Genomic DNA, 24400 nt, shown 5'->3' on the forward strand with positions numbered 1-24400 from the left:
CACATAATATGAATTTTCATTTAAGTCACTTTCAGGTATATGTTAAATGTGCTTTTGTTTTTAACAGTATCACTACAGGATATCAATATGAAAAAAGCATTCAAGAGTTCAACAATTCAAGATCAGCAGGTAGTTTCAAAGAACAGCATACCTAACCCAGTGGCTGATATTTATAATCAGAGTGACAAACCACCTCCTCTGAATATACTTTCACCTTATAGGTATGGAAACACTTGCATTCTTCTACTTTGTATGTAAAAAGTGACCACAGTGGATGGGAAAAACTTTGTCTGTTATTGAGATTGGTTTTTGTTGAAGACTTCTCTGTTCATGAAAACAAAGTTTGTTGTTACTGCACTGAAAACGGACAAAAAAATTGTTGTGTTTCAGCATAACAGTATTACATGGCATCAGAGTGCAAGTGCCATTCATCATGCAAAAAGTGAAAGTTAATAATACAGTAAACAGTGCTTTCTTTGTTTTATTTATCTGGAAATTTGGTTTTGTTGCTTTTGCCTTCCCTTCCTTCTCCCAATACTCGCATACGCTCTGTCTTTTTTTTCTCCTAATTTCATGTGTTAATGAAATTAGCTTCACCCGAAGGGTTGCAGACAAACATATTTGTACTGTGTCCTTTAACTTCTCATAGGTACTGGATTACTAGATCTGCGAGATCTGTATAAAGCAGGAACTCAATTTCTGTGGTAGCTTATTTGAATTTCTTTTTAGGAATGTGTTTTTTTTCTTTTTTGTAGCTTTTACTCAGAAGATAAAATTATTCAATTTATAGCTGGGGTACAGTGTTTTACTCACTGCTACGGACAACTGTGTTCTGTATTTATGAGCATCCAGTGAGTGTTTTATCAATCAAGTGTACTGCACAGCTGTGCTCCAGTTTGTATTGGCATGGTACTGTCAGCGAGCATTGTTGCATTCTTTCTTTTTTATTAGGGATGCATTAGTGAAATTTATTTAAATTTTATTTTTAAGTCTTTTCCAGCTACTAAGTTTAAATTATTTTTATTTCCTTTGGATAAAGTTTATACTAACTTCAATTTATAGTCTGATCAAAGCTGAAGGGATAGAAGTATATCCCCACAACTCCCTTTAGTAAGTTAGATCTTAGTAGTGAGGAGATCTAGCACACACAAAACAAGAATTTAGCCACTGTAGGACTGGATAATATATGAGATCTGTTCTCTGTACCCTGATCCAGCAGTCTGGGTGATCCTGGGTGCTGCTGCCACTTGGAACTACCAAGCCCATATCAGCTCCATCTCAAATCCTCCAGCAGGAGTTTGGCAGTGCTCAACCTTCAGTTGCTACCAACTTCCTAGCTCTTCTGCCATTCAGAGTAGTGATGATCTTGTGCTTCCTTGTCTGGATTGAACCAAATACTCCTTTTCCAGTTCTTTTGAGTCAGCTGACTTCCATGCATAACTTAGGCTCCTCTTGTGCCCTACACATCCTACCTTGGCACTGATGATCTTGTAGCACCAGGAAATTTCACACTACCTGTCATCTCCCACCTGGAAGCATGCTTCCTGAAAGGCTGTGGATTTCACCCCATTTCCCTGAAATTCTTGGCATGATTCAAGCCAACTGCAAGTTGTAATTGCCAGGAGTGGTATTTCATGCACTTGACAGCCTGTCATTTCATGACGCAGAGAAAATAAATGTGGATGATCTTTTGAAGGTAAGGTTTGTTAGTTTAAAAATGCTGCTTCCTATTTTCTTAGCTTCTATTCTACTCTATTTCCAGGGATGATAAGAAAGATGGATTGAAGTTTTATACCGATCCTTCCTATTTTTTTGATCTTTGGAAAGAAAAAATGTTGCAGGATACTGAAGACAAGCGAAAAGAAAAGAGGAGGCAAAAGGTAAGAGCAAAAACATAATGAGAAATAAATATATTAAAATTTTGTGTACATTTGTGCAGACATGAGAATTGCTAGGCCATGCTTGGTTTGTGTGCATGGAAGGATTTTTCCACTTCATGAGTGGTTGTAGGCTCTGAGTCATTTCAGTTTTTATAGCTCATAATGTCTGTTTTAAGTTGGCAAATTGGATGTCAGGAGAACTATAGTTGTCTTCCAACATACTTTCTTTAATCGTTTGCCAGTAACTGCATATTAATACTCAGTGAAATAGCCCTGTTGGGCTTTAGGAAAAAAAAGACCCTGTGGTTTAGGGGAGAAAATGAATTAGAAATATGGTTCCGTTTTTTATCCAGCTGCATCATCTCCTGTTGCAAAACGTGTGCTTATTCACAAGTATATGCTGCTTTTAGTTCCTTGGTAGTAACTCTTCACTTTTCTATGCATAACAAGATAGTAAAATGACAATACAAAGCCTAATTATGTGCTTTAGCACCAAGAGTAGTCTTACTTTAGGCATGATATTCCTTACTCCCTCAAAGTTGTAAAACAACAACAACAAAGGGCTTTTTCTTAGAAAAGAGTCTTCAGTCCTATTTTCCTTTCAGCAGTTTGATTGAGATGTGTATTTAATGCAGTCAGTATTTCATTTTTTAATAGTTTTTAGCTTTGAACGAAGATTTACATTGCTATGTTTAGAGCTTCTTTCCTGTAAATTTTTGATCAAATGTGAGGGCCATAACATTACTGAGGAAAATTCTATTATTAAAAAAAAAAAGGGTTAAGCATTGACTGCCTATCTCATCTGACAGCAGGTGCTCTTCTAGATAAGTTCAACGAGAGATAAAGGATTTGAATTAAGATGTGACAGGTACACAGATTTCTGAGGAAATAGAAGGAAATTATTTAGTTTTCAGTACACAGATAATACAAGCATCATAGATACTGGCTCCTGTATAGGAATGTAAGTATAAGTAGGTATTGTATATCATAGCACGTACATACACCTGAATGTATACTAATATGTATGATACCTGCTTAGAAATCTGCCTATAGGGCATGACTAAAGGGGAGTTTGACTATTGTGTCTTTATAAAATGACATTTATTCCTTGTTCCTGTGACTTGACAGAGCTTTATGACTACAATATTTTTAAACATCAAGACTTAGTTAACTACTTGAATTCAGCAGCTGTTTTAGTTTATGATTCTAGAAGTTTTGGAAACAAATAATCAGATCTTCCTGTTAGGAGTAGCAGTCAAAAGTGTTTTCTGTTTTGAAAGGTTTATCAGTACAAGATACTGTCTGAAGCAAAGTAGTTGAAAGTATTCGTTTTGTTATGTATCTGACAGCATAAAAATGTGTATGTAGGATTATAGTCCTACGGTGTCCTCAGTATGATAAACCATAGAGTTGACTGAGAGATGAGAAACAATTATAGCAGCTTTTGTTTTCCAGTATTTTTTGAGGAAAAAAATGTATAGGGTTATTTAGACACTTTGAGGTTTTTTCCTTCCAGCCCTTTCTTCCCCCTTCAAATTTAGGGCTGTTCATTAGAGAAAGGGATAAAAAGAAACTATCAACTGTTACATTTTTCGCTCTGATTTGACACTAAAAAAGAGAAAATAGAAAAGCCTTTTTTAAGTTTATGACAAAATATCACTTGGAAATGTTATGATTCCTTTAGAGGTTTTTACAGAACCTTTTATATTGAGATTTGCTGTCAGACTATTTCAGGCAATGCACTTATTTCCACCCATGGTATTTTTTTTTTGTAGATTTTAATTGCCATATTATAGTCTACAAACAAGATGCAAAATATACTCTGTTCCAATCACGTAGAATTATAGCCATGCATCTCAGAAACAGATCTTGGTAAATTCTGCCTGGAGTGCTGTTTGATCTGATTGCGTGTACAACAAGATCAGCTAAGAAGAAAGCAACACAGGTGGAAATTTGCATAGAAAGATGTGACTTTGACAAGTAGAAGTCAGGGTGTGTTAGCATTCCAGAATCTGATGTGATCCTCTGGGATATTTGGAGAGCTGCATGGTTGGGTTGAGATGTTCATTGCACAGATTGATTGAGATTACCATTTATTCTGTTCTTGTCGCTGAAATAGCAACGAGTGGGGATGAATCTAGAGCATCTACTAACAATCTAATGGTTAAAGTTAAACTTGGGATCAACCAACTGAGAATTTTGCCAACTATTTATACTTTACAGAAGCACAAAGTGTAAAACACACTGAGAATCTGTGAGGGAAGAAATAGCTACGTATTGTATAGCATATTATTAGCTCTGCAGTCCTACTAAGCTGACCAGATGTAGTGGGTTTTAAGCCTTGACATTTCAGGCGGTCACTGAAGATTAAGAACATACTTTGCATCAAAGGGTGTGTTTTCCAATTTATGTTGGTAATTTGCCTTAAATGTTTGAGTAAATGACAGCAGAAAGTTGGTGAGGCGCTCCATTTTCCTGCCTTCAGATGTCACAGTTCTTCTTTCAGCTTAATTGTGGAGAATTTTAACACGGAATTCCAAAGCACTTTCAGCTCCAAATGAAGCTCTGATTTCATGTACAAGTTTAAAATCTGCAATATACTCCCTCTTTGTTGTTGTTTGTTTGAATTCTTTTTACTGTTGAGCTTTCAGTAGATTAGTGCATAAGAGTGCAGTAAGTTTGATATAGCAGTAATCTGAATGGTGTTGACAGTAAACCAGTTGTTAATCATTTGGTTAACCGAAGGAAGGTTTTCTACTTCACTGTTTATTGTTCCCCGACTTTTCATCAGGAATAATTAGTTGTTCAAATAATTAGAAAACTCTAAATTCGGGGGGTTTGTATGCTTGCATTTCAAAAATCATTGAAGGCTTGAGATGGATGTGATCTTGTAAATTTTAGGAAGTCAGGAAAATATGCTAGGTTCGTTGATCTTTTTTTTTTCTTTGGAAGCATTAATAACACTTGCTGAAGCTGCTTTCAGTTACAGGCTGTTATTCCTTATAAAATGCTTGAAATATCACTTGCTAACTCTTGATGCAAATGTCAAACTTAAAATGAACTTAACTCTGAAGGCTGCAGTGTGCTTGCTGTGTGACTGAAATCGCTTCCTGCCAACAGAAGAATGATGTAGCTGCATGCTGGCTTAACCTACAGCATTTCTTTGTCTACTGCAGCTTTTATTACATTTAACTAAGAGGAAGTAACTCTTCTTAATAATGCCTACTTTTCATTAAAAATGTTTCTAACTGTAGTTATTTTCTAAATCTTCAGCTCCCCTAAAACTGTTTTACACATTAAACCTAGAACTGTTGCTCGCTGTTCAGGGCATGAAAGTGTTTCCACAGTGTGTAAGAGCTAATCACATCATCCACTGTTCCTGGAACAGCATAAAGCTGCTTTACCAGGGTTATACATGGTTTTGTCTGCTGCTGCTATTTGTCTTCCTAGCTGTTATTGAAAAAATTAAATGTTTTAGAGATACGTTTAGATGATGATCTAGAAATTGGTACAAATAGCGCTTAGTGCAGTTGGACTAAAAGGGGTTCCAGCAGATTTATTGATTCAGCATACTTTACAGATGGTGGTCTGGAACAACCTATCCAAGTCTGATCCAATAAAATCAAACTAAGACTTGGGTGTATGTTGTTCATTCATACACACACATCTGTTTACCTTTTTTTATAAATGCATGGTAATCCCTTAAAATTAAAAAAAAAGCAAGCTTAAATAGGTGATGATGTATAGGCAGTCATGTGAACATTCCTGTTCGTACAGGAATTGTACTGAAATGATTGGCTTCCAAGGAGTATTGTACGTGGTTCGAAAGGCTGACATTTACTTTAGAAACTTAAAAGAATGGATAATAGTGACTGTCAGAGGATGGAATCACTTTTCTGTGAAGAGAAAACACTAAAGCCAATTTTCAGTTGAGTTGATAACAAAAGTTAAAGAAATGAATCAGAATAACAGATCAAAATTAAAACAAAATTTGCAGTGATCAAATGAAGAAGGCAGATGTAAAGCATTAAGCAAGCATGGGGAATAAAATAACTTCGTATGTTTAAAATAAAGCATGGTTGAACCTGTCCCCCTTCTGCTCCAATTCCTGTATTAGAAAATGTTGATGTAAAGAAATGGCATTAAGGAAGGTTGCATAACCTGAATTATTAAGGGAGTGATGCCAAAAGGTTTGGGGAGAAAAAAGAATTAATTGGCAGGAAAAAAAAAAAAAAGAACCAAAGTGGTTATCTTTACTTAATGTTAATCAGACTAAAAAGAAGAATTGCTCACTGCAGGAGTCAGGAACAAGCAAGTGTTGTCAAGAGCATTTGATAAAGATTTTTCAGTCGCTGTTAATGCTAGCATGTGTAGCTCAGCAGGTGCATGCTGCAGACATGTATGAACAAGCCAGAGATCCAAACCAAGGGCAAGCAAATATTTGGTAATATTGTTAGTTGAATAATGACAAATAAATTGTTTCAGAATTATTTGGTTGGTGCTATTTGACAGCTTTGGGAGTTTATGTTCATCTGTGAGATAACATTTTCTTCTTTTCCTTTTTGGTGGGACTCTCTTGACTTTCCAGATATCCCCTGTACTTCAGAGGTAGAGACTCGAGGATAAAATGCTTGCCTGTCAGCATTTTACTTCAGTCCTGTCGAAATACAGTTGATGATGCTTTCCTTTTCAGAAGATCAATATAATTATGTCCTGAGAATCTCATGAACAGCTAAAAGATTAATATCAAATTATGAATAAATAGGTTAAAGAGGTTCCATCAATGAGTTAGTATTATAAAATGTGGATTCTTGGTCTGATTAAAAAAATATATAAAATAATCCAATGCCCTTGTTATTGTTGAGGAAAAGAGTAGCATGTATGCACCTCTTTCAGTTTGGATTGTTCAAACTTCCTCATTTTCTTACCGAAGCACCAGTGTGATTTTGTATTCATGGTGAGAAATCAAAGGTGGCAGATGGAGAAATTCCAGATTTGGAAGAGCATGGAGTCCCACTGCTGGGAGATCTGATGGATAACCACTGACGTTGGCTGGGCCTGAAATGATACAGAAGGATTTCAAAAGCTAAACCAATGGAATTAATCAGAAGCGAGCATGAAGAACAGCTAGGAGGAATGTTGGTAACTTAGCAGATCTATGAAGGGAGGGCATGTTAAGTAATAGCAGCAATAGGTCCTATCACACTGGGATGTGCATCCTACAGAAGAAAGGCAAAGTGACATTTTTCTGCTTATGGGATTCACAGCTGAAGGAGTTCTTGGCACTTTCAGTGCAGAGAAATTTTATGAAGACTTGGCTTCATCTGTAAATCTGGTCTTATTTTCATGCACTCTAACTGCATTTTAACCTGCTTTTTTTCCTTTCCCTTTTTTTCTCTCTTTGCGTGCTTTATTTCTTTTGTTTGAACATCAGGAGCAAAAGCGTATAGATGGCACCACCCGTGAGGTGAAAAAGGTTAGAAAAGCCAGGAACAGACGCCAGGAGTGGAATATGATGGCATATGACAAAGAGCTTAGACCTGACAACAGGTTGTCTCAGAGTGTGTACCACGGAGCATCTTCCGAGGGATCCCTGTCCCCAGATACTAGGTCTGTTTACAACCAAGCTGTTTCTTACACCACAGTTGTATGTTCCCAAATACTGAGTAGAATTAGATGTTTGTACAGGCTGGGAGTAGTTAGAAGAGGCACAACATACATGTGTGTTTTAAAGCCCTTCTTATAGATAACCGCATATATTCTGTAATTAATATTTTCCTTCCTGATGATCATTTTGTTCTCATAATTAATTTTGTGCTGGAATGAAGTTAGTGTTTGCTTTGTGCTTCATATTCGATCTTACATGGTTGTAGTTGCAGAAGCAGTTCAGTTGCATTGTACAAGGTAACAGCAGTACTTCTTTCTTCGTGTCTAGTTTGTCTATAAAACAAACTGCAGTACCAGATGTAACAGTACTGCTTGAAAGAGATCTCTGAAGAAAAACCTGCTTTGGGATATGCAGCAGAACTCGTTTTCACTGTGTGAGATTCCCTTTGAGCTCAGTGGGAGTTACTTTCTCCTGTTTTGCACAGAAGTCTGAGTTTATCCACTAAGCTGGTTTCACTAAAGGATTTTCTCCCTTTTTGTTTCTGCCATGGTTAATTGCTAGCAGTAGTGCTAGGGATGAATGGAACGAGTGACAAACATCAGCTGATGCTTAAATTGTTGAGCAGCCAGGATGAGGAAACAACCACCACTGCTGAAGTGTGCACTGATACCTTAAGTTCACTGTCCAGCTGAAATAAACAGTTACACATCCAAACTGCTCAGATCTTCGTATATCTAATGTTTCAACCTCAGTGAGGATCAGTAATAACAAAATAATAACAAAAATATGAGTTGAATAATGAGACGTAAAGAAAATTGCTACTTGCTGCTTCAGTAGTGTTTTCAGAGACTCTCTAAAATCTTTTAGTCACAATTGTTTTTTTTTTATGGTTGCAACTGCAAAATGTTATCTCTTGGCTGCCAGTCTGCTACGTTTCACAAAGACCATTCTTGCCATAGGTTTCTCTGATTAGATGACATTGATTTTTAACTGCCAAGTGCAAGAGGTGGATTATTATTGTCTCTGAGCTCTGCCTTTCACACATTTTAAATCCTTTTTCTGGCCTTAACACCTTGCTTCCAGGATTCTCAAATTTAATTACTGACATAGAAGTTGTCTCTAATCTCCCAGCAGTATTGAAATGTGTTCAGCTATTTGCAGGTATCAGTATTGGTTGCAATCTGCAAGATATTGTAAACAGAAATTGCAAAGCTGCATCGTTACGTTGGGTATAGAATTTTTGTTATGACATACCTTGTACTTATTATAAAACGTATGAAAAAAGTACTTGTGAAGAACTTGAAATTTCAGTGAAGCACATATTGGCAGTTAAATCCTGAAATCTGTTTCACATGCATGGAAGGTTAATTTTGTGACCAGTAGTGAGGTGGAGAGAAGATGGCTTCATCTTGGGGGTACTAAATTATAAAGGCATGATGCATTCAGAAACAGGTACTGGCTTCAGAGAGGTTCTTACGCTGACAGCTGCTGCATGAGAGGTGTGTTTCACTTCTTTAGACCTTTTTTCTATTTATCTCTTGTTTTTTTTTTAAATTCTGAGATACGGAAAAATCATATTTGACATAGCTTGCTAATTGTAAAACTTGCACATTAAAGGTTGATATCCAAGAGTCCAAACTGTGGCAATTTACAATTAATTTGTTATACTTATTGTACTTCAGAGAGAGAAACACAAGCTGAATCCAAACAGAAACCAGCAAGTTAATGTGAGAAAAGTAAGAACAAGAAAAGAAGAGTGGGAGAGAAGGAAAATGGGCATTGAGTTCATGAGTGACGCAAAGAAAATGGAGCAGGCAGGAAGCATGAAAGAGGACAAAATGCCCAAAGGGTTTGTCATTTTGCTTTACTCAAAGCCCTGGCTTTTTGTTGCTTACCTTGCTTCCAGTCTTACAGATAAGTGCATCAGTTTGCTGCATTCACTAAAAGCCAGGCTGCACCATTGTTCCTTACTAATACGATACAGCTCTGTGCAGTAATGGGATGAAGGGATTCTTTTGCTCCCTCTCTTGGGCTTGTTTGAGAGAGCATCCTGGACTTTGTATCTTTATGAACTCTCTGCTCAACTAATATTTATATTTCCCAGTTTCTCTAAGCCTTTGCAACAGAATTATTTGTGCAAAGAAAAAACATTTCCTAACTTTTGAGATTTGTTTTCTCTGCTTTGGTAAAGCATAATCTTGTGCATATTTGAGTGCTTGCCATATTGCTTTCCTTTTTCTGCTGCTGTTGTTAACGTAAGGCCAAACTGATAAGTAATATCACTTCAAGTAGAGAGGACTGTCAGAATCCTTGACACAAACAACGTGCTTCCTTGTTGCTTCTAAAGAATAGTGAAACCTGAAGGAAATTTCTTTTCTTTTTTGAAGTCTTTATTACTTAGCGGTCTTAGATGAGAATGGTGCTCGATAGTTAGGGAGTCTCGCTGCAGTGAAAGCAATCCTGATTGCATTCTTCTTAGGTTTTCTTGTGAGCTGTTAGGATAGTACTGTTAAGCTTGCATAATCTGTTCTGCATCCGTTTACTTTAATTTTAGGTCCCATGCATCTGATGTTACAGATTACTCTTATCCTGCCACTCCGAATCATTCCCTCCATCAGCAGATAGCAATGCCTTCCTATGGAACTGGAGATGGTTCGCAGTACGTGGGTGTATCCCAAAGCCATGAACACGAATACAGACCACCTTCCACCACAGCACGTCATGCTACTTTGAACAGACCTCAGCAACCACCTCCACCTCCTCCCCAGCCTGCAGATGGCCAGCATAGCTCAGTACCTGTGGTGTCAGCAGAATATGGGTAAAACTCCTGACTTACTCCAGTGACTTCTTGACAAAACTAGAGGATCATGTTTTTCATAACTGTCAGTATGATGCGTGTACAAAAAGAGTCCCAAGTACCTTAGTTCTTCTCACTGTGGAGAAGTTTGATATTATTCTTACGTATGAGCTGATTTAGATTGAGGAACTAAATAGTGAAAGCAGAAATAAAGAATTCTGTATGGTATGTGATGAAATCAGTATTTTTGTAATACTAAGGGTCCCTAATATAACATTAAGAAGGGGACAATTTTCCCTTAGAGCAGAAGGTAGTTAGGACAGGTAGAACATAATTTGTACGATGTTTTAAATTCCAGGAAAGTGCAGAAAAGGCACTGCAGAATGTGATAAACATGTTTTGCATCACTGAAATGATTTATGAAGGAACTGGTGATTGAACTATAGGGATGTCATCAGACACAGAATTGAGTTCCCTGCTGCCACGGACATTTTAACAAAGTAGCATTTCCCTGTTCTTCTTTAAAGTATCCATCAAATTCATCAAGTTGAGTGATATTAATTTGACACACTTGACTAAAGAGGCACATGAGGTGCATGGTAGACCCATTGGGTGCAGCTGTCCAGTCCTACTTTCCGTTATCCTCCATGCCTTATCTCCCAGTATTTGTTCTCACACTGCCTTCTGTGGAGGTGGTATCAGAGGCCTGCAGTTTTCTTGATCCATTGTGCTTTAGAGTGGTACTGTACGTGATGTTCTCACAGAAGTTTAGTAACACATGTCGGTGTGTAGTTAACGAAGGAGGAGTAATAACATAAGCTCCCATTTTTTTGTGTGGGCTTCTGAAAGGAGGTGCCCTTCTGCCTTAAACAGAGTATTATCAGTATGTGGTAATTTACATGTTTTACAATCGTTTACATATTTGACTCAGGATTTTAAATCTCACTGTCTTTTGTTTTAGCTGAGGTTAGGTGAGAGCAGTTTGAGGGGTGATGATTCTGTAAGTCCTAACTTCTGATGTATTAAATGCTTTTATTTTGTTTTATATAGGATGCTTCCTGTTCAGATGGTGGATTATTACAATACAGCAGGCCCTCCCCCTCCTCCTCCTCCCCCTATGATTCCATCAGCACAAACAGCATTTGTCAGTCCCCTTCAACTTCCTGGGCCACCTTCCCATTCTGGACTGGTGACGGGCTCTGCCTACGTATCCGCTCATCCTCCTCCTAGCGGGCTCGTTGTCACTGCTTCCCCTCCTCCTGGCCCCCCTCCTCCCCCTCCTGGCCCCCCTGCAGCATCTTCCTCCCTCTCTTCCTCCCCCATGCATGCTCCTCCAGCTGCTGAGGCGAAACGCCACGAACTTGCACAGCCGCCAGTAAGTGATGCGCGGAGTGATCTCCTGGCTGCCATCCGGATGGGTATGTATGTGGACACATACCCATTTTGACCATTTCTTTTCTTTTTTTCTTCAATGAAAGCACTGTATTTCCCAGTGATCCGAGTTCATGGCTTCTGTTCCCCACTAGGCAGGATTTCTTTTAGAAGATTAGTTTGCCACAGGTACCACGCACACGCTCTAACCTTAGTCATCGTGACTTTGGGTCGTTACTTTTTAGAAACAGATCCAAGGTCTTGAAGCTTTGCTAAATGCATGCTAGTACTTTTATGTACATAATAAAACGAAAATGGTATTTATGTATATTATGTAGTATGTTCATTAGAGGTACATAGACTTTTTGGTTCTATTTGGAACTGAGGTATCTGGCACCAGGTTTCAGCCCAGTGATTTTTACTTGGTGGCTAATTGATGCTCCTGACTTTGCTTACATGATAGAGTAGTTCTACTGCTGTTTCCAAATGCACCTGTGAAAACTTTTCAGATCAAAAGGATTCATGCAGTCTTGAATATTTAGATTTAATATGTTATCGCCATGTTGTTCAGCCTGGAGGAGGGCTTCCAGTATTTGAAAGGGGCTTATAACAGGAGGGAGAGAAACTTCCTGCATGAGTAGATAGGGGTAGGACATGGAGGAATGGATTTAAACTAAAAGAGGGGAGATTCAGCTGAGATGTTGGGAAGAAGTTCTTTACTGGCACAGGCCAGAGAGTTATGGATGCCCCGTCCCTGGAGTGTTCAGGGCCAGACTGCACGAGGCCCTGGGCAGTTTGATTTAGTGGCTGGTAACCCTGCCCGTGGCAAGGGAGTTGGAATTAGGTGATCTTTATAGTCTCTTCTATCCCAAGCTATTCTGTGGTTAGTCTAGAAGAACTCAAGCCTTTGAGAATGGATTCTAGTCTGCCCTTTATTTATTTATTTATGGTCTCTTCCTTGCTGAGGAAGGCACTCTAATTCAGTGGTTTCTTAGATTTCCTTTTTGAACACGAGAAATGAGAAATTAAAGAAATTTGAGAACTTAATGTGGAAAACTTCATCCCTACAGGAATACAGCTGAAAAAGGTGCAAGAGCAACGTGAGCAAGAGGCAAAGCGGGAGCCTGTCGGGAACGATGTGGCAACCATCCTCTCAAGGCGCATTGCCGTGGAGTACAGCGATTCTGATGACGATTCAGAGTTTGATGAGAATGATTGGTCAGACTGAGCCTGGTCTGAGTGCAGCAGCAAGTTCACTGGGCTTCAGTGCGGGCTTTGGCAGCAAGGTGTAAAGCAGGATGTTGATGTGTATTAAGGCTAGTGATTGAAATGCTAAAATTGAATTGATATTATTCAGAATGCTGTAGCTTAGCAACTCTGGTAATAATGTGATTATGCTTATGCAGATCAGAAACTTGTCTTACTTTCAGTATTTACTGCGTAATACTTAAGTGCCACTAAATGTAGCAAATCATGTGCTGCGTGCAAAACATGCTGCAGTTGTTGCACTGTTACAGAACCAGCATTTTATTTTACTGATCTTTTGAGGGATAAAATATATTTTTTTCACTTTGCATCTTATTCCTTTAATTATCTAAACCGTGTAGGTACTTGTGAATTGGTCTGCTTGGTAGTTTTGGGGCTGGTTAACTATTTAACTGGGTGAAGCCTTGTTCCATAAATACACAACTTTTAGCTTTTTATTAGATCCTAATTATGCCCATGTTAAAATGCAGTAGGCAGTAACTAAATACCTACTTAGTCTATTTTTAAGCACTACTGGGCTTAGATTTTTGCACACAGACTCGATTTTATACAACTTAACCTCCTTTTTTAATCTTAAAAATGTAGCAGGATAATGAAATGTATACTTTGAGGAATGAATCCCCTTGATCCAAAATTAAAGTGTTGGTGAGCAGACGGGATAAGTTTGTAATGGAAATAGCTCTAGGTTGCAGGCAGCTTGTTGGGCAGGGTGCTGGGAAGTCTTAATGTAGATAGTGAATGTGTGCCTGTGTCATAAAATGAACTTAAAACACCTCCGTGGTCTGGATCAGCTAGGCAGTAAGATTTCAGGATGGAGCTGGTTGAAACAATGTGGTTATTCCAGTGTAGAAAAGCTAACAGTATTATTCCTGAAGAATGAAATTTTGTCAGTCTAGATCTAGCAGCCAGATGCATTTCACAAGTATTGAGCTCGGTCCTTATGCCTGTCGGTACAAAAGCTTGTAAATGAGTTGTTTGTTTGTTATTTGTGTATGTATAGTCATGAGAGGTTGTTCAGGTTCCCGTAGCACACTTACCCAAAGCTACCATTATTCTGAATGTATTTCCTGCCTATTACTTTGCATTTCTCTAACATTGGCAGTTAGAACAGTTTCAATGGCTGTTTAGGTACTATGCCATCTATGTTCACTCTTTCTCTTCCCCTTGGTAGAGTTGCTGACATACAGTCTGCTTTGACTCTTTGTTTTCTCAAAACCTCATTCTCAAATTTCTCAAAATTCTCAAAACCATTCATGTTTTTTTTTTTTTTTTTTTTCTCAGTACAGTATTAAAATGTTTTTTTCTCCTGGACTGAGAGCTGGGCTGCATCTTCGCCTGATGAGGCTCTTAAAAGCGTATTAGGAAGAGGAAGAGGAATTCTTAACAGATTGCAGTTTTAATCTTTGTAACAGAAGTCTGTAATTCCAGGTCTAAACATTTGTTAAAGCTCCTTTGTTCTGTGAGACCCCGTCTGTTCTTACAAATAACAAAGGGGTGTGTGGGGGGGAGTTATGTGAAATGAAAAAAATAGAAAGAAAAAGAAGAAATAAAAGATATCTCACCTGTGTTTACACAGTTAACAGTTTTATTCTCCAGGATGTAACAGTCTGACATGATGTTTGCATGCAAGCTACTGGCTGTTCCACTGCTGTATCTGCATGTGACTTTTCAGTCTGGGACGGTTGTTTTTATGGCAGAGTGACAATGTGCTGCCTCAGTGCCAGTGCTGGAGGTTTATCATAGCAGGTATAACCAACCTCTGCTCACGGTGAGCAATGCAGCTCCTGTTAGTGGCAGCAGCTGAAGGTACCATCTCACTTTGTTTTATCCGATTGTCCTTGCCTTAAATACATTTTGCTTTCTTCTGAGATCTGTGTGCACACAGGGCAGAATTTAGGCACTGACTGATGATGCATGAGAGCTGTTTTGTTCTGATGGTAGTGATGCACTTGCAGAGCAGCCTGCAAAATGGTTCTGCACGTGAGTTGGATAGAAGTGCGACTCAGCCTGCAGCTCTGTGCTGCTCAGGGGAGGGCTCGCTATTCTCCTTATCATATTGAAATGAAATATCTCCACAGTTCCTTCTTTCCATTCTACTGAAATTTGATATGACAGAAGATATATTTTATGAGCACACAGGACGTGGGTGTATCAGGAATTTTGTAATTTGTGTTGTTTTTAAATAAGAAACACAAAGTGAGCGATTGCTCGTGACTGGTTAAGATGGCATAGATTGTCAGTTGTTGTAGCCACCCTGTTTTCCTAAACCTGCATTGTCATTTTCCTTTCAGTATTTTATTAATACAAATGTGAATTGAATTTAGTGATGTGAACTAACATTCTAGGCTGTTTTTATTGGTTTTATCATACTTTGGATTGTGAAAAAGTAACAAATCTGAATAAAATCTCACTTTTGAGCCCGTCTTTCTTTCCTTAGGCTATTAAGGTTTTGCTATTAATCTTTATCCTCACTGTCAGATAACCAAAATGAAGGTGTAACATTTCCAGATGCTACCTGTGGTCTCAGGAGCCACGATTTCCCTGGGCCGTAGGCTGGAGTCCGCAAAACCAGTCTTCCTTTCTGCACTGCTGCTCTTCCTAACGTATATTGTTTTCCCTTATTTTGCAGCCTTGATTCAAACTCTCAACTTGAAAGTTCCTGGCCAGTGTAAGTGCATGTTGTTTTCCCCACGGGTAGCTTTATTTATTCATTTGCAGTGAAAGAAGTGAACGCCACTTCAGAAGGAGCAGGGTAGGAAGTGGTCCTAGGCAGCCCCTTCCCCCTCCACCTTTTTGTACGAATCTTTGTGGGTTAATAATGCCAAACATGCTATTGTGCAAATGCAAGCTCATACCTACCTACTACAAAAAAGATTTTGAGTTCAATATTTCATCAGAGTTAAAACCTCGTATGGTAACGGTTGAGGCTTTCTGCCATTTTGGGAAGCACTTGTATGGTGTGTAATGTAGAGTAGCCTATTGCACATTGAACAGATGTGTTTATGTGTCTTGGATGTGCTTGTTTTGTAGGAAATGGAGCTCATCTTTGCTCTGTTCAACTGAAAATTCCAGTCCCTCTGGCTCACAGTTCTTCTTGTGGCTGATTTGTATTAATTCTGAGTTGGAGTCCTTTCCAGTTCCAGTACATACATAGGTACACACCCATGCGTGTTCACACTCCCGTGGGTTTTCAGCAGGATCTTGGGGTGTCTTTTTATTTGTGTCTTGAGGCATTGTCAATGTGCTCGGCGATGTGTGGGGAATGGAAATAAAGGATGATCCCTGCTGGAACCCATCAGGCCCTGGATTGGCTGAAAAGTAGTCAGGAGTGATTGTGAAGGTTGTTCAGGGGTGAGCTCAGTTCTCTGGGACCTGAAAGGAAGCGTTGGTCCTTTGGAAGGACTCGCTGTAGGTTTCTAATCAACCGTCCCTTTTCTTTGTACAGGGGAATAAAAAGAACTGGACCACAGGAAAAAATATTTGGTATGGAATAGAGAGAAGGAATTTTGTGTTTGCTTTCTCTAGTAGCAGCTGGAAGTAAGGAGTGATTTTTTTTGCATGCTGTCAAATATCTTTAGTTTTCTCTGGAGCAATGTGTTCTTGTTTGTGTGTGACATGAGAGTGCACTCATACATATGAAAGCAACCTCTCGTGTTTATGCTGGATCGGGTGGTTGTTCAGCTACGTAAGAAAACCAGTAGCCTTTAAGAGATCCTTAGCTAAATATAGTAGCCTCTTTGGAGATTAATTCTTCACAGTGCAGTAAACATAGAAGTTCTTATCTGATTAGCTGTACTTGCTCACGATGAGCGGCCACGTGCAGAGTACATTGGAGATTGGAGGTGAGGACATCTGTTTCTTAGGTGTCTTAACAGCTTGTCTTAGTTCTTACATGGTACAACAGTGTGTTACTGGTGGAAAAGGCTGAGCGACTCGGAGAGGTGACACACCTATCCGCCCTACTCAGCAATCGCTGTGCCAAGGTAACAGAGGGTAGGTGAAGGAAGAGGGGGCCAGGCCTCTGCTGAAGATAGTGTGATTTCTTTTTTATGACACACCCTGACTAGCAAATCTGGGGGGGCTTTGATTACAGCAGTTGGTGGGCTGACGGACTGCTGTGAAGATCTCCATTAGAGGTTCATCCACATATTTGATTGTGACTAGAGAACTCCGATATGCCATGGTGTGTCAGGTGTTCAAATTGAAATGCATGCCCCCAGCTCTCAGTTATTTATGAGGGCAGTTCCTGGGAGCGTTTGGAGTTTCACTGCACGTGTGGATCCTCCTGCCTGGCTCATTGCTTCTCCCAGGGACAGCTCACTGATTTGCCTCAACGGTTCTGAAGACACACAAGATCACCTCCGTGTCCAGCCGACTTACTTCAGACAATTGCTTATCTGAAAAAGAAGTTACGGCTTCTTTCATCCTCTGTATTCTCTTCCGAATCCCCCAGTGACTGTCGAGTCACCCTTTGCTTTGTAAATGATTTAAGAGCCATCTTCATTCTTTCAGTTGACGTGGTCTGTCTGAGGAAACAGAATTTAGATCTGCCATGTGCTCCAAGTAAAGGACATTCTGTCCCTCTCCTGTGATGCTCCTCCTGACCTATATTCCTTGCTATGTTTCTAGAATTTATATGAATTATTTATACGGCATGATAGATTTACTTCATTCTTGGCTGAAAGAGATAATAAATCCTCACTTTAGGGATTTTCAAATCTTGTTAAAATATTCCAAAGGCAGCCGCGAACAGCTCGAATTATTTCAAATAGGAGACGTGGGGGTTGTCTGGCTGTAATGCTGCTTTTTTCTTACTGTGCTACCTAAGAGAAAGCATTAAGTACAGGGTGCCTGCCTTAAATGGGGAGAATAGCGCTGCAGGTCTGTGGGACTCTTTTCTGTCTTAAAAGGGAGGTAGGAGGAGAGAAATTTTGGGACAGAGATGGGGGAGAAAGATCCTTACTGTGCTGAAGAATAAAATGTTCCAGTGAATAATTGATGATACTTCTTTGTCTCATTCCATCTCCATGCAGAACCCCCCTGTGGATGGTGAGGCTAAGTTTTAACCTTCTCCCTGGAGTTTACCTTACGTATTTTATTTTCTTCACCTGATCAGTTCCAGCATGTAATGACCTTTCTTTTCAATCCGTCCGTTTGCCTGCGTCAGCTTTTATTTCCTTCATTGATCAGATGAGATGTGAGAGTACGAACAGCTCTGGCAGTGCCGTGCGACTGGATTAGGATGAGTAGACTTAACATGACATTTAAATGATAAATAGATCTCTTAAAATTCATGAATACGAGATCTATTAAAAGGAGTCCAGTGAACCAGGAATGATTCTGTGCAGAAAGTAAAGCGTGGCTTCAAGGTGGGAGGATATTTAAGGAGTTTGTGGGTAAAACAGAATGATAAAATCATTAACATTGGAAAAGACCACTGAGATCATCTTGTCCAACCCCAGCTCATTCCCCCAGTGCCTGCTAGCCCCATCCCTCAGTGCTACGTCTCCACCACTTCCCTGGGCAGCCTGATCCACTGCGTTACCACTCTGTGTGAGAAGAAATCTTTCCTAATATCCAGCCTGAATGTGCAACTCTTAATTTAACATTTCTTGTGGTGAGATCTGCACAATTGCAGTCATGACCAGTCTGCTGAAGGAATTGCTTCTGTCAGGTTTTTGCTGTTTTTGTGGGTGGATGACCATTTATTCTCACCCATCAGTATGCTGAACGCCAACAGAGATCCCAGTGCTGTCCAGGAGGTGGGGTGGAGCAAAGTTTGTTTGGTCAAGAAGCATAAGTGGCTTGGCAATGGAAAAGTAATGGGAAGGTAAGGGTACAGCTGGTCCCTTAGGACATGTCTTCTTTGACAAAAGACACCTGAAGATATCAGGGCACCATCAATTTATTTGAACAGAAGTTTTGAGAGTTCTCATTCTTTCTCTGTTTCTGAGGACAAAATGCATGGCTTACATCTGGCTTCAGCGGGAAGGAACTGAATTCACACACTGCTCCATCCTGTGAATTGAAGTGAGGACGAGCAGGAGATGTTCCTCAGGAGCACTTGTGATCCAAGCTGAAACACTGATGTGGGCCGTGCCAAAGAGGTGGCTGTGATACTGTACCGCCCAATGGCTGTTTGCACATCCATTGATGTTTCCAGGACACACTCACTTTCATCTGCTGTTGTGATTCTTCAGCATTATAACGTTGCTAAGCTGTGGAGAGGCATAAAAGCCGCCCCTTTGGTGCACCTAGCAAGGTGCTGCTGATTGATGAGGAAGCATTGCTGATGAGTTTTTGGAGGCAGCGTACTGCAGCAGAGCTCTCCTACGCAGCTTGTGCAGAGCCCAAACAGCCGGCGGCTCTGCAGCTAAGCCTACAAAATGAGCCAAGTAGGATTAACTAGGAAGCAAAAAAAATCTGTCGTCGGGCAGTTACACTTCAGTGTTTTATTTAAAATACGGGGCTGGGTAATGCAGGAACTGTGGAAATACGTGAGCGCCAGTTAGGAGTTCCCTGCCGTGTGGGATGCTGCTGTAACTGGAAGGGGAGCGAGGGGTCTGACTGCACAGCTCTGCAGCTGGGGGAGGAGAGCTGAGAGGAGCCCTGCAGCCTCTGTCCTGATGGACCCTGCTCAGCAGGAGAAGAGAAGTCCTCAATTCATTGAATTCTTCATGGGACATGAGTGAAATGCCAGGTTGATTGAGAAGTGCAAAGGGAGATCTTCCCTTGACGGTGCTGGACCCAGACCAGGCTTCTGTCTTCATCTCATTGTACCAGAAGCCTTAAAATCCTACGACAGAAAAAGCGGATGCTGCTATGAGCTTGTCATCCTCTGCAAACCATTACACCGCGTAGGAGGAACTGTATTTCTGTAGGATACTGACCTCCAGCGGACAAAAGAGGCAATCATGAGCGTTGATTCTAATTGAGATTACTCGATATGATAACCCACATGAGAGGTGAAGATACAGAGATTCATGCATTTCACCGTTCCCCAAACTCTTAATGCCATCATTTAGCTCTACTCTGCAACCACGGAGTAAGCATTTCTACATAACATGGTGAGATTTCAGTGTCTTTAAAACTCTTGATTGTCCCATACAAACCCTGTACGTCTAACCTCATCCCCACAAGGAACCCCTCCTTGGCTGAAGAGGTTCTGAACCAAAGAGAAACTCAGCTCCTAGCACAAGATTTAATGTGTGCTCTGCTGCACTGATTTGATAGCTCTGACCCTGAGAATGGTCTTTATGGCAGATGATTTTAACTGTTCCTCTGCCAGTAACTGGGTGACGCTGTGCACGGTGCTCCTCTGGGGAGACAGCAGTCCTTGTGGGGCCCTTCCACCTCGGGATGGTCCCATGACTGCACAGTGAAGGCCTCCAAGGAAGCTGGGCATTGAATGCAGGAGCTTTGTGTTGATGGGTTCCTGATCTCCAAGGGAAGAGCCCCTAGGAAACACCCTCAGTGAGGTACAGTTAGAGCTGCCTTGAAATGCCCACATTCCCTACACCCAGTGGATGCAGTTAAGGGCGAAGCCAGCTGAGAGTTTGGATCTATACTGTGCGAAGGATCCTAGCACACTTATATTGCTTTCTTTTTTTTCTCTCTTGCTTCCAGAACTTCTCCTGATACCTGGAGGGTTTGCATAGTTGGTAGATGGAAGATGTTGGCATCTTCTGCTGTCCCTCTCCAGTGGAAAAAAAAACCAAACATGGGGGATAGTTCTTCCCCTGAAACGATGAAAGCAATTGATGCTTTCTGAAGCATCGTTTAAGTGCAGCACTCCTTCTTTCATTGTCTGGACTTGTCAATATGTCACCCTGCTGGTGTAAGAATAGATCGACGCTGGAATGACAAGTAATCTTTAATGTGAAATATGTTGTAGAATCTTTAATTTACATAGAGATGAAGCCTGCTTACAGGGAATGGAAATCAATAGTGGCTTTTATATCATCCTCTGGGCAGAATATTAAATGGGAAACTCTGTAATGTCTAAACTGCGTCAAGAGATTACAAGCCAACAGTACTAACAGCATAAAAAAGATCCGTTTTGCCTTTCTTAATAAACTTGATATATTTGCAGTTTCCAGATGGTTTTTTGTTCTTTCAGAACAATAAATGCATTGCAGACGTTGCCATTTCATCAGCGTTCGCTGTTATGGTGAGAAGCTTGTGATTCCAGATGCCATAAAAACGCATGAAAAAAAGAAACGGTCCCTGCAATCTATCCCAAATTGGAGGCACAATTGGAGGCAGCGACGCTACCTGAACGGGAGCCTTGGCCATTTCTCATTTAAAAGCCCTCCCACGAGCAGGGAGATCTGCCACAGACCGGACGACACTGAGTGTTACCCTGCAATGACATGACATGCGGCAGAGAACGGGTTTAGATTAAACGAAGTCCTTTCAGCAAAGACCGTGCTGTCAGTGCGTGCGCAGTGCATTCCCAGCACAGCTTCCCGCTGGCCTGGGTCCGGCCCTAGTGCACCCCAGCACTGGTCTGTGCTGTGTCTGGGAAGGGAATGGCTCTCTCTTCATTTTGTTCTTCTGAGCTGGCAGGAGCCGGGTAACAATCTGCTTCCACAGCTCTGTTCTTCAGGCTCTATTTTTCTACAATTTGCTTTGATCTTGAGCAGAAGAGAAAGGTGACAACGAAAGAAAACATTTCCATCAGAACACTGTCTCTTCCCAAGAGCTTGTCACAACATGAAATGCAATTAAGATTGACGGAACACCCCCAGTTGGTACATGAAATCGTACACGGCACAGTTCATGGTGAGTCACAGGAGCAGAGCACAACGATGGCGGCACTCCCGGCTGCGTCTCTGCATGCTGTTCTGCGAGTCTGAGCCGTGCTCAGGAGAGGTGCTGGGAGCCAGGACTGAGCCCATGGCTTCAGGAGTTAGGTCTGAACGGAAGGCAGCCACAGGTCGCTGCGCTTTGCCCGCTAGCTCTCCTTGTAGGGAACGTGGAGCTTCTCATTCTGAGGGCAGTGCTGTGTGCACGATGAAGTTTTGGAAGGTTTGTCAGGCAGGCTGTTTTAATAGCTTGAAAAATGACCTTTTTCAGAGTACATATACTGATTCCCAAGAGAATTATTCAAAACTATGACTTCTGTGGGCTAAGGTTTTCTCTACCTTCTCTTGGAGGACAGAAACGAGTCTTGAGCCACCTTGGCTGACAACCATCTGTAGTGCAGCTCCTGCATGGGCAGCAGATGCATGTACGGGCAGTGTTTCTTTAGCAAAGCTCCTCCAATGCAGCATTTAAAGGCTTGTGTCTGATACTCCTTGTTTCTTAATTTCTCATGCTCTTATGGGGAAGTCCTTTGATTTCTTTGGTTGTGCCCTATCTAGGCAAATAAAATGTGGAAAATAGATTTAAATACTACAAATTCCATCCTACAGATCAACGATTTACAGAAAAAGGAGTGGGTTGATACTGTTTTGTTTGGCTTTGTTTGTTTCTTTTTGAAGATGCATCCAATTTGATTAGTTATTTTAATGAATGAATCTTTCAAGGTTATTTACTTCAGGTTATCTACCTGAAGTAAAAAAAACCCTTGAATGCTATGTTCAGTTTTGGGCTCCTCACTGCAAGAAAGACATTGATGCACTGGATTGTGTCCAGAGAAGGGCAACCAAGCTGTGAGGGGTCTGGAGCACAAGTCTGATGGGGAGCAGCTGAGAGAACCGGGATTGTTCAGAGTGGAGGAGGCTCAGGGGAGACTTTCTCTCTCTCTACAGCTGCTTGAATGGAGGGTGAGGTGGGGGTTGGCTTCTCCCATGTATGTAACAGCAATAGAACGAGAGGGAATGGCCTCAGTTTGCTCCAGGGGAGGTTCAGGTTGGATGCTGGGAAGTACTACTTCCCCAAAAGAGTGGTCAGGGAGGTGGTGGAGTCATTGCCCTGGAGGAGTTTAAGGAACGTAGAGATGTTACATTAAGGGACATGCTTTAGTGGGGAGATATTGGTGATAGGTTGGACTGGATGCTCTTGGAGGTCTTTTCCAACCTTGGTGATTCTGTGATTCTATGACTCTTGAGGTGATCTGTGATTCTGTATAATAGTTCAACAAAACACTGGATGCTACAGGAATTGTCTCATAATCATGTGTGCCTGTTCATCAGTGCTAGCAGTGTACAGGATTGGTTTGTTTTTTTTCCCTTCCCTGTGTATTCAGTGTTATGAAGTTGCCATTTTGGTCATTGTGGAGATGGAAAGCCACGCTTCATCCAGGAATTGTGCCCTCTGCCTATGCCTCAGTTATGTCACTTGTGTGCACTCTAGCTCTTTTCCAGTTTGGAACTGTGAACAGAAGAGGCAAATGTTAGAGTGACTGTGGGTCAGTCCCTACCTAACAGGCTGACACCACTAAGTGATTTTCAGTGGACTGGGAAATCGTGGTTAATCGATCATTTTCAAAATTTGCATGGAGTATAGGTTATCTACATCAGACTCTAAGGTGAGGGCCAGGGTATATCATGTCAAATTCCCTGCAGGGACGATGTCCTGCCTTGATTGCTTAAGATGATCCGACCTAGGGGACATCAAGTATACCTAAAGCTTGGGCTTGGAGTCGTATGACTGAGAGCCATGTGGTTTCTCCAAGGACAGCTTTTAACGATGTCTGTTTGCTATCTGTTCTGGTCTCTCTGTTGCAGAGACACTCAAATGTTCTTTCTTTAATTTGAAAAGCTATTTCCACCTCTGATAGAACATAAACACATTGTGTGCCAAGGATGACCTGGGTCTAACTTAAAATAATGTTATTTCCAAAGCTTGTGCCCCATAGTACATCTTTTTGTAATACTTTAAATTACAAAGGGCGTCATATTTAAATGGAAAGAAGTCTGGGGGCCCATTGTATTTAGCCTGTGGAGGCACTGATGTTACTGTGGGTCATTGGTTCATAGCATTTTATACCAGAGAAGGCCAATAAGCCATGAAGGCAGACCACCAGTGTTCTAAAGGCTCTTTTATTTTACACTCATTTACTCATGGCCCAACCCATCCCACCATCAGCTACGGGGACTCGTGTTTCCTGGGGACTGTCACCCAATGCTCACACACCGAGCTGTTGAAGTGGATTGAACTTACTTCAGCTTCCACCCATTAGCTCATCTTGCATCATTTTTTTTTATTCACGGGCTCCTCAGGTCTCCAGTTTATTCCAGATGGTATTCCTAACCTGCTATACTCATGTCACTTTTTAGCTTTCATTGAGTAAGTGAAATAGCTTGTGTTCTTCATCCTCCCCCTGCACATAAATGTTCTTTTTCAGACTCTTTCTGATGAGAAAAACAATTTTACAAGCATGAGAACAGATTGGGTGGTAATGTGCAGCACTATTATCATCTCAGTGTACGGAGAAAAAAAGAAGGCAAAATCATCCCATTCAAGGACTTAAGAAAAATTGGCTCAAGACAACCAGCCTTGGGTTCCCAAAGCGTGTGTGTCCCTGAGCAC

General features: G+C 40.8%; 1 protein-coding gene across 3 annotated transcripts in view; it reads left to right on the forward strand.

The window, feature by feature from the left end:
- The window catches only part of WASF3 (WASP family member 3), a 61670-nt gene extending 47580 nt beyond the window's left edge, over positions 1-14090 (forward strand). For 2 of the 3 annotated variants that reach the window (XM_065730137.1, XM_065730138.1), the window contains 6 exons: positions 68-221; positions 1763-1880; positions 9171-9337; positions 10043-10306; positions 11336-11703; positions 12727-14090. In XM_065730137.1, the coding sequence (XP_065586209.1) occupies positions 68-221; positions 1763-1880; positions 9171-9337; positions 10043-10306; positions 11336-11703; positions 12727-12884 (1229 nt within the window). In that variant the 3' untranslated portion in view covers positions 12885-14090. Of the gene's footprint in view, positions 1-67; positions 222-1762; positions 1881-7314; positions 7491-9170; positions 9338-10042; positions 10307-11335; positions 11704-12726 lie in introns of all 3 variants that reach the window. The other variant, XM_065730139.1, reaches the window with a different exon arrangement.
- The last annotated feature ends 10310 nt before the right edge of the window (positions 14091-24400 follow it).

The sequence above is a fragment of the Cyrtonyx montezumae genome, unplaced genomic scaffold (genome assembly GCF_038088225.1).
Source record: "Cyrtonyx montezumae isolate F1298 unplaced genomic scaffold, pur_monq_1.0 scaffold_12, whole genome shotgun sequence".
Lineage (NCBI taxonomy): Eukaryota > Metazoa > Chordata > Aves > Galliformes > Odontophoridae > Cyrtonyx > Cyrtonyx montezumae.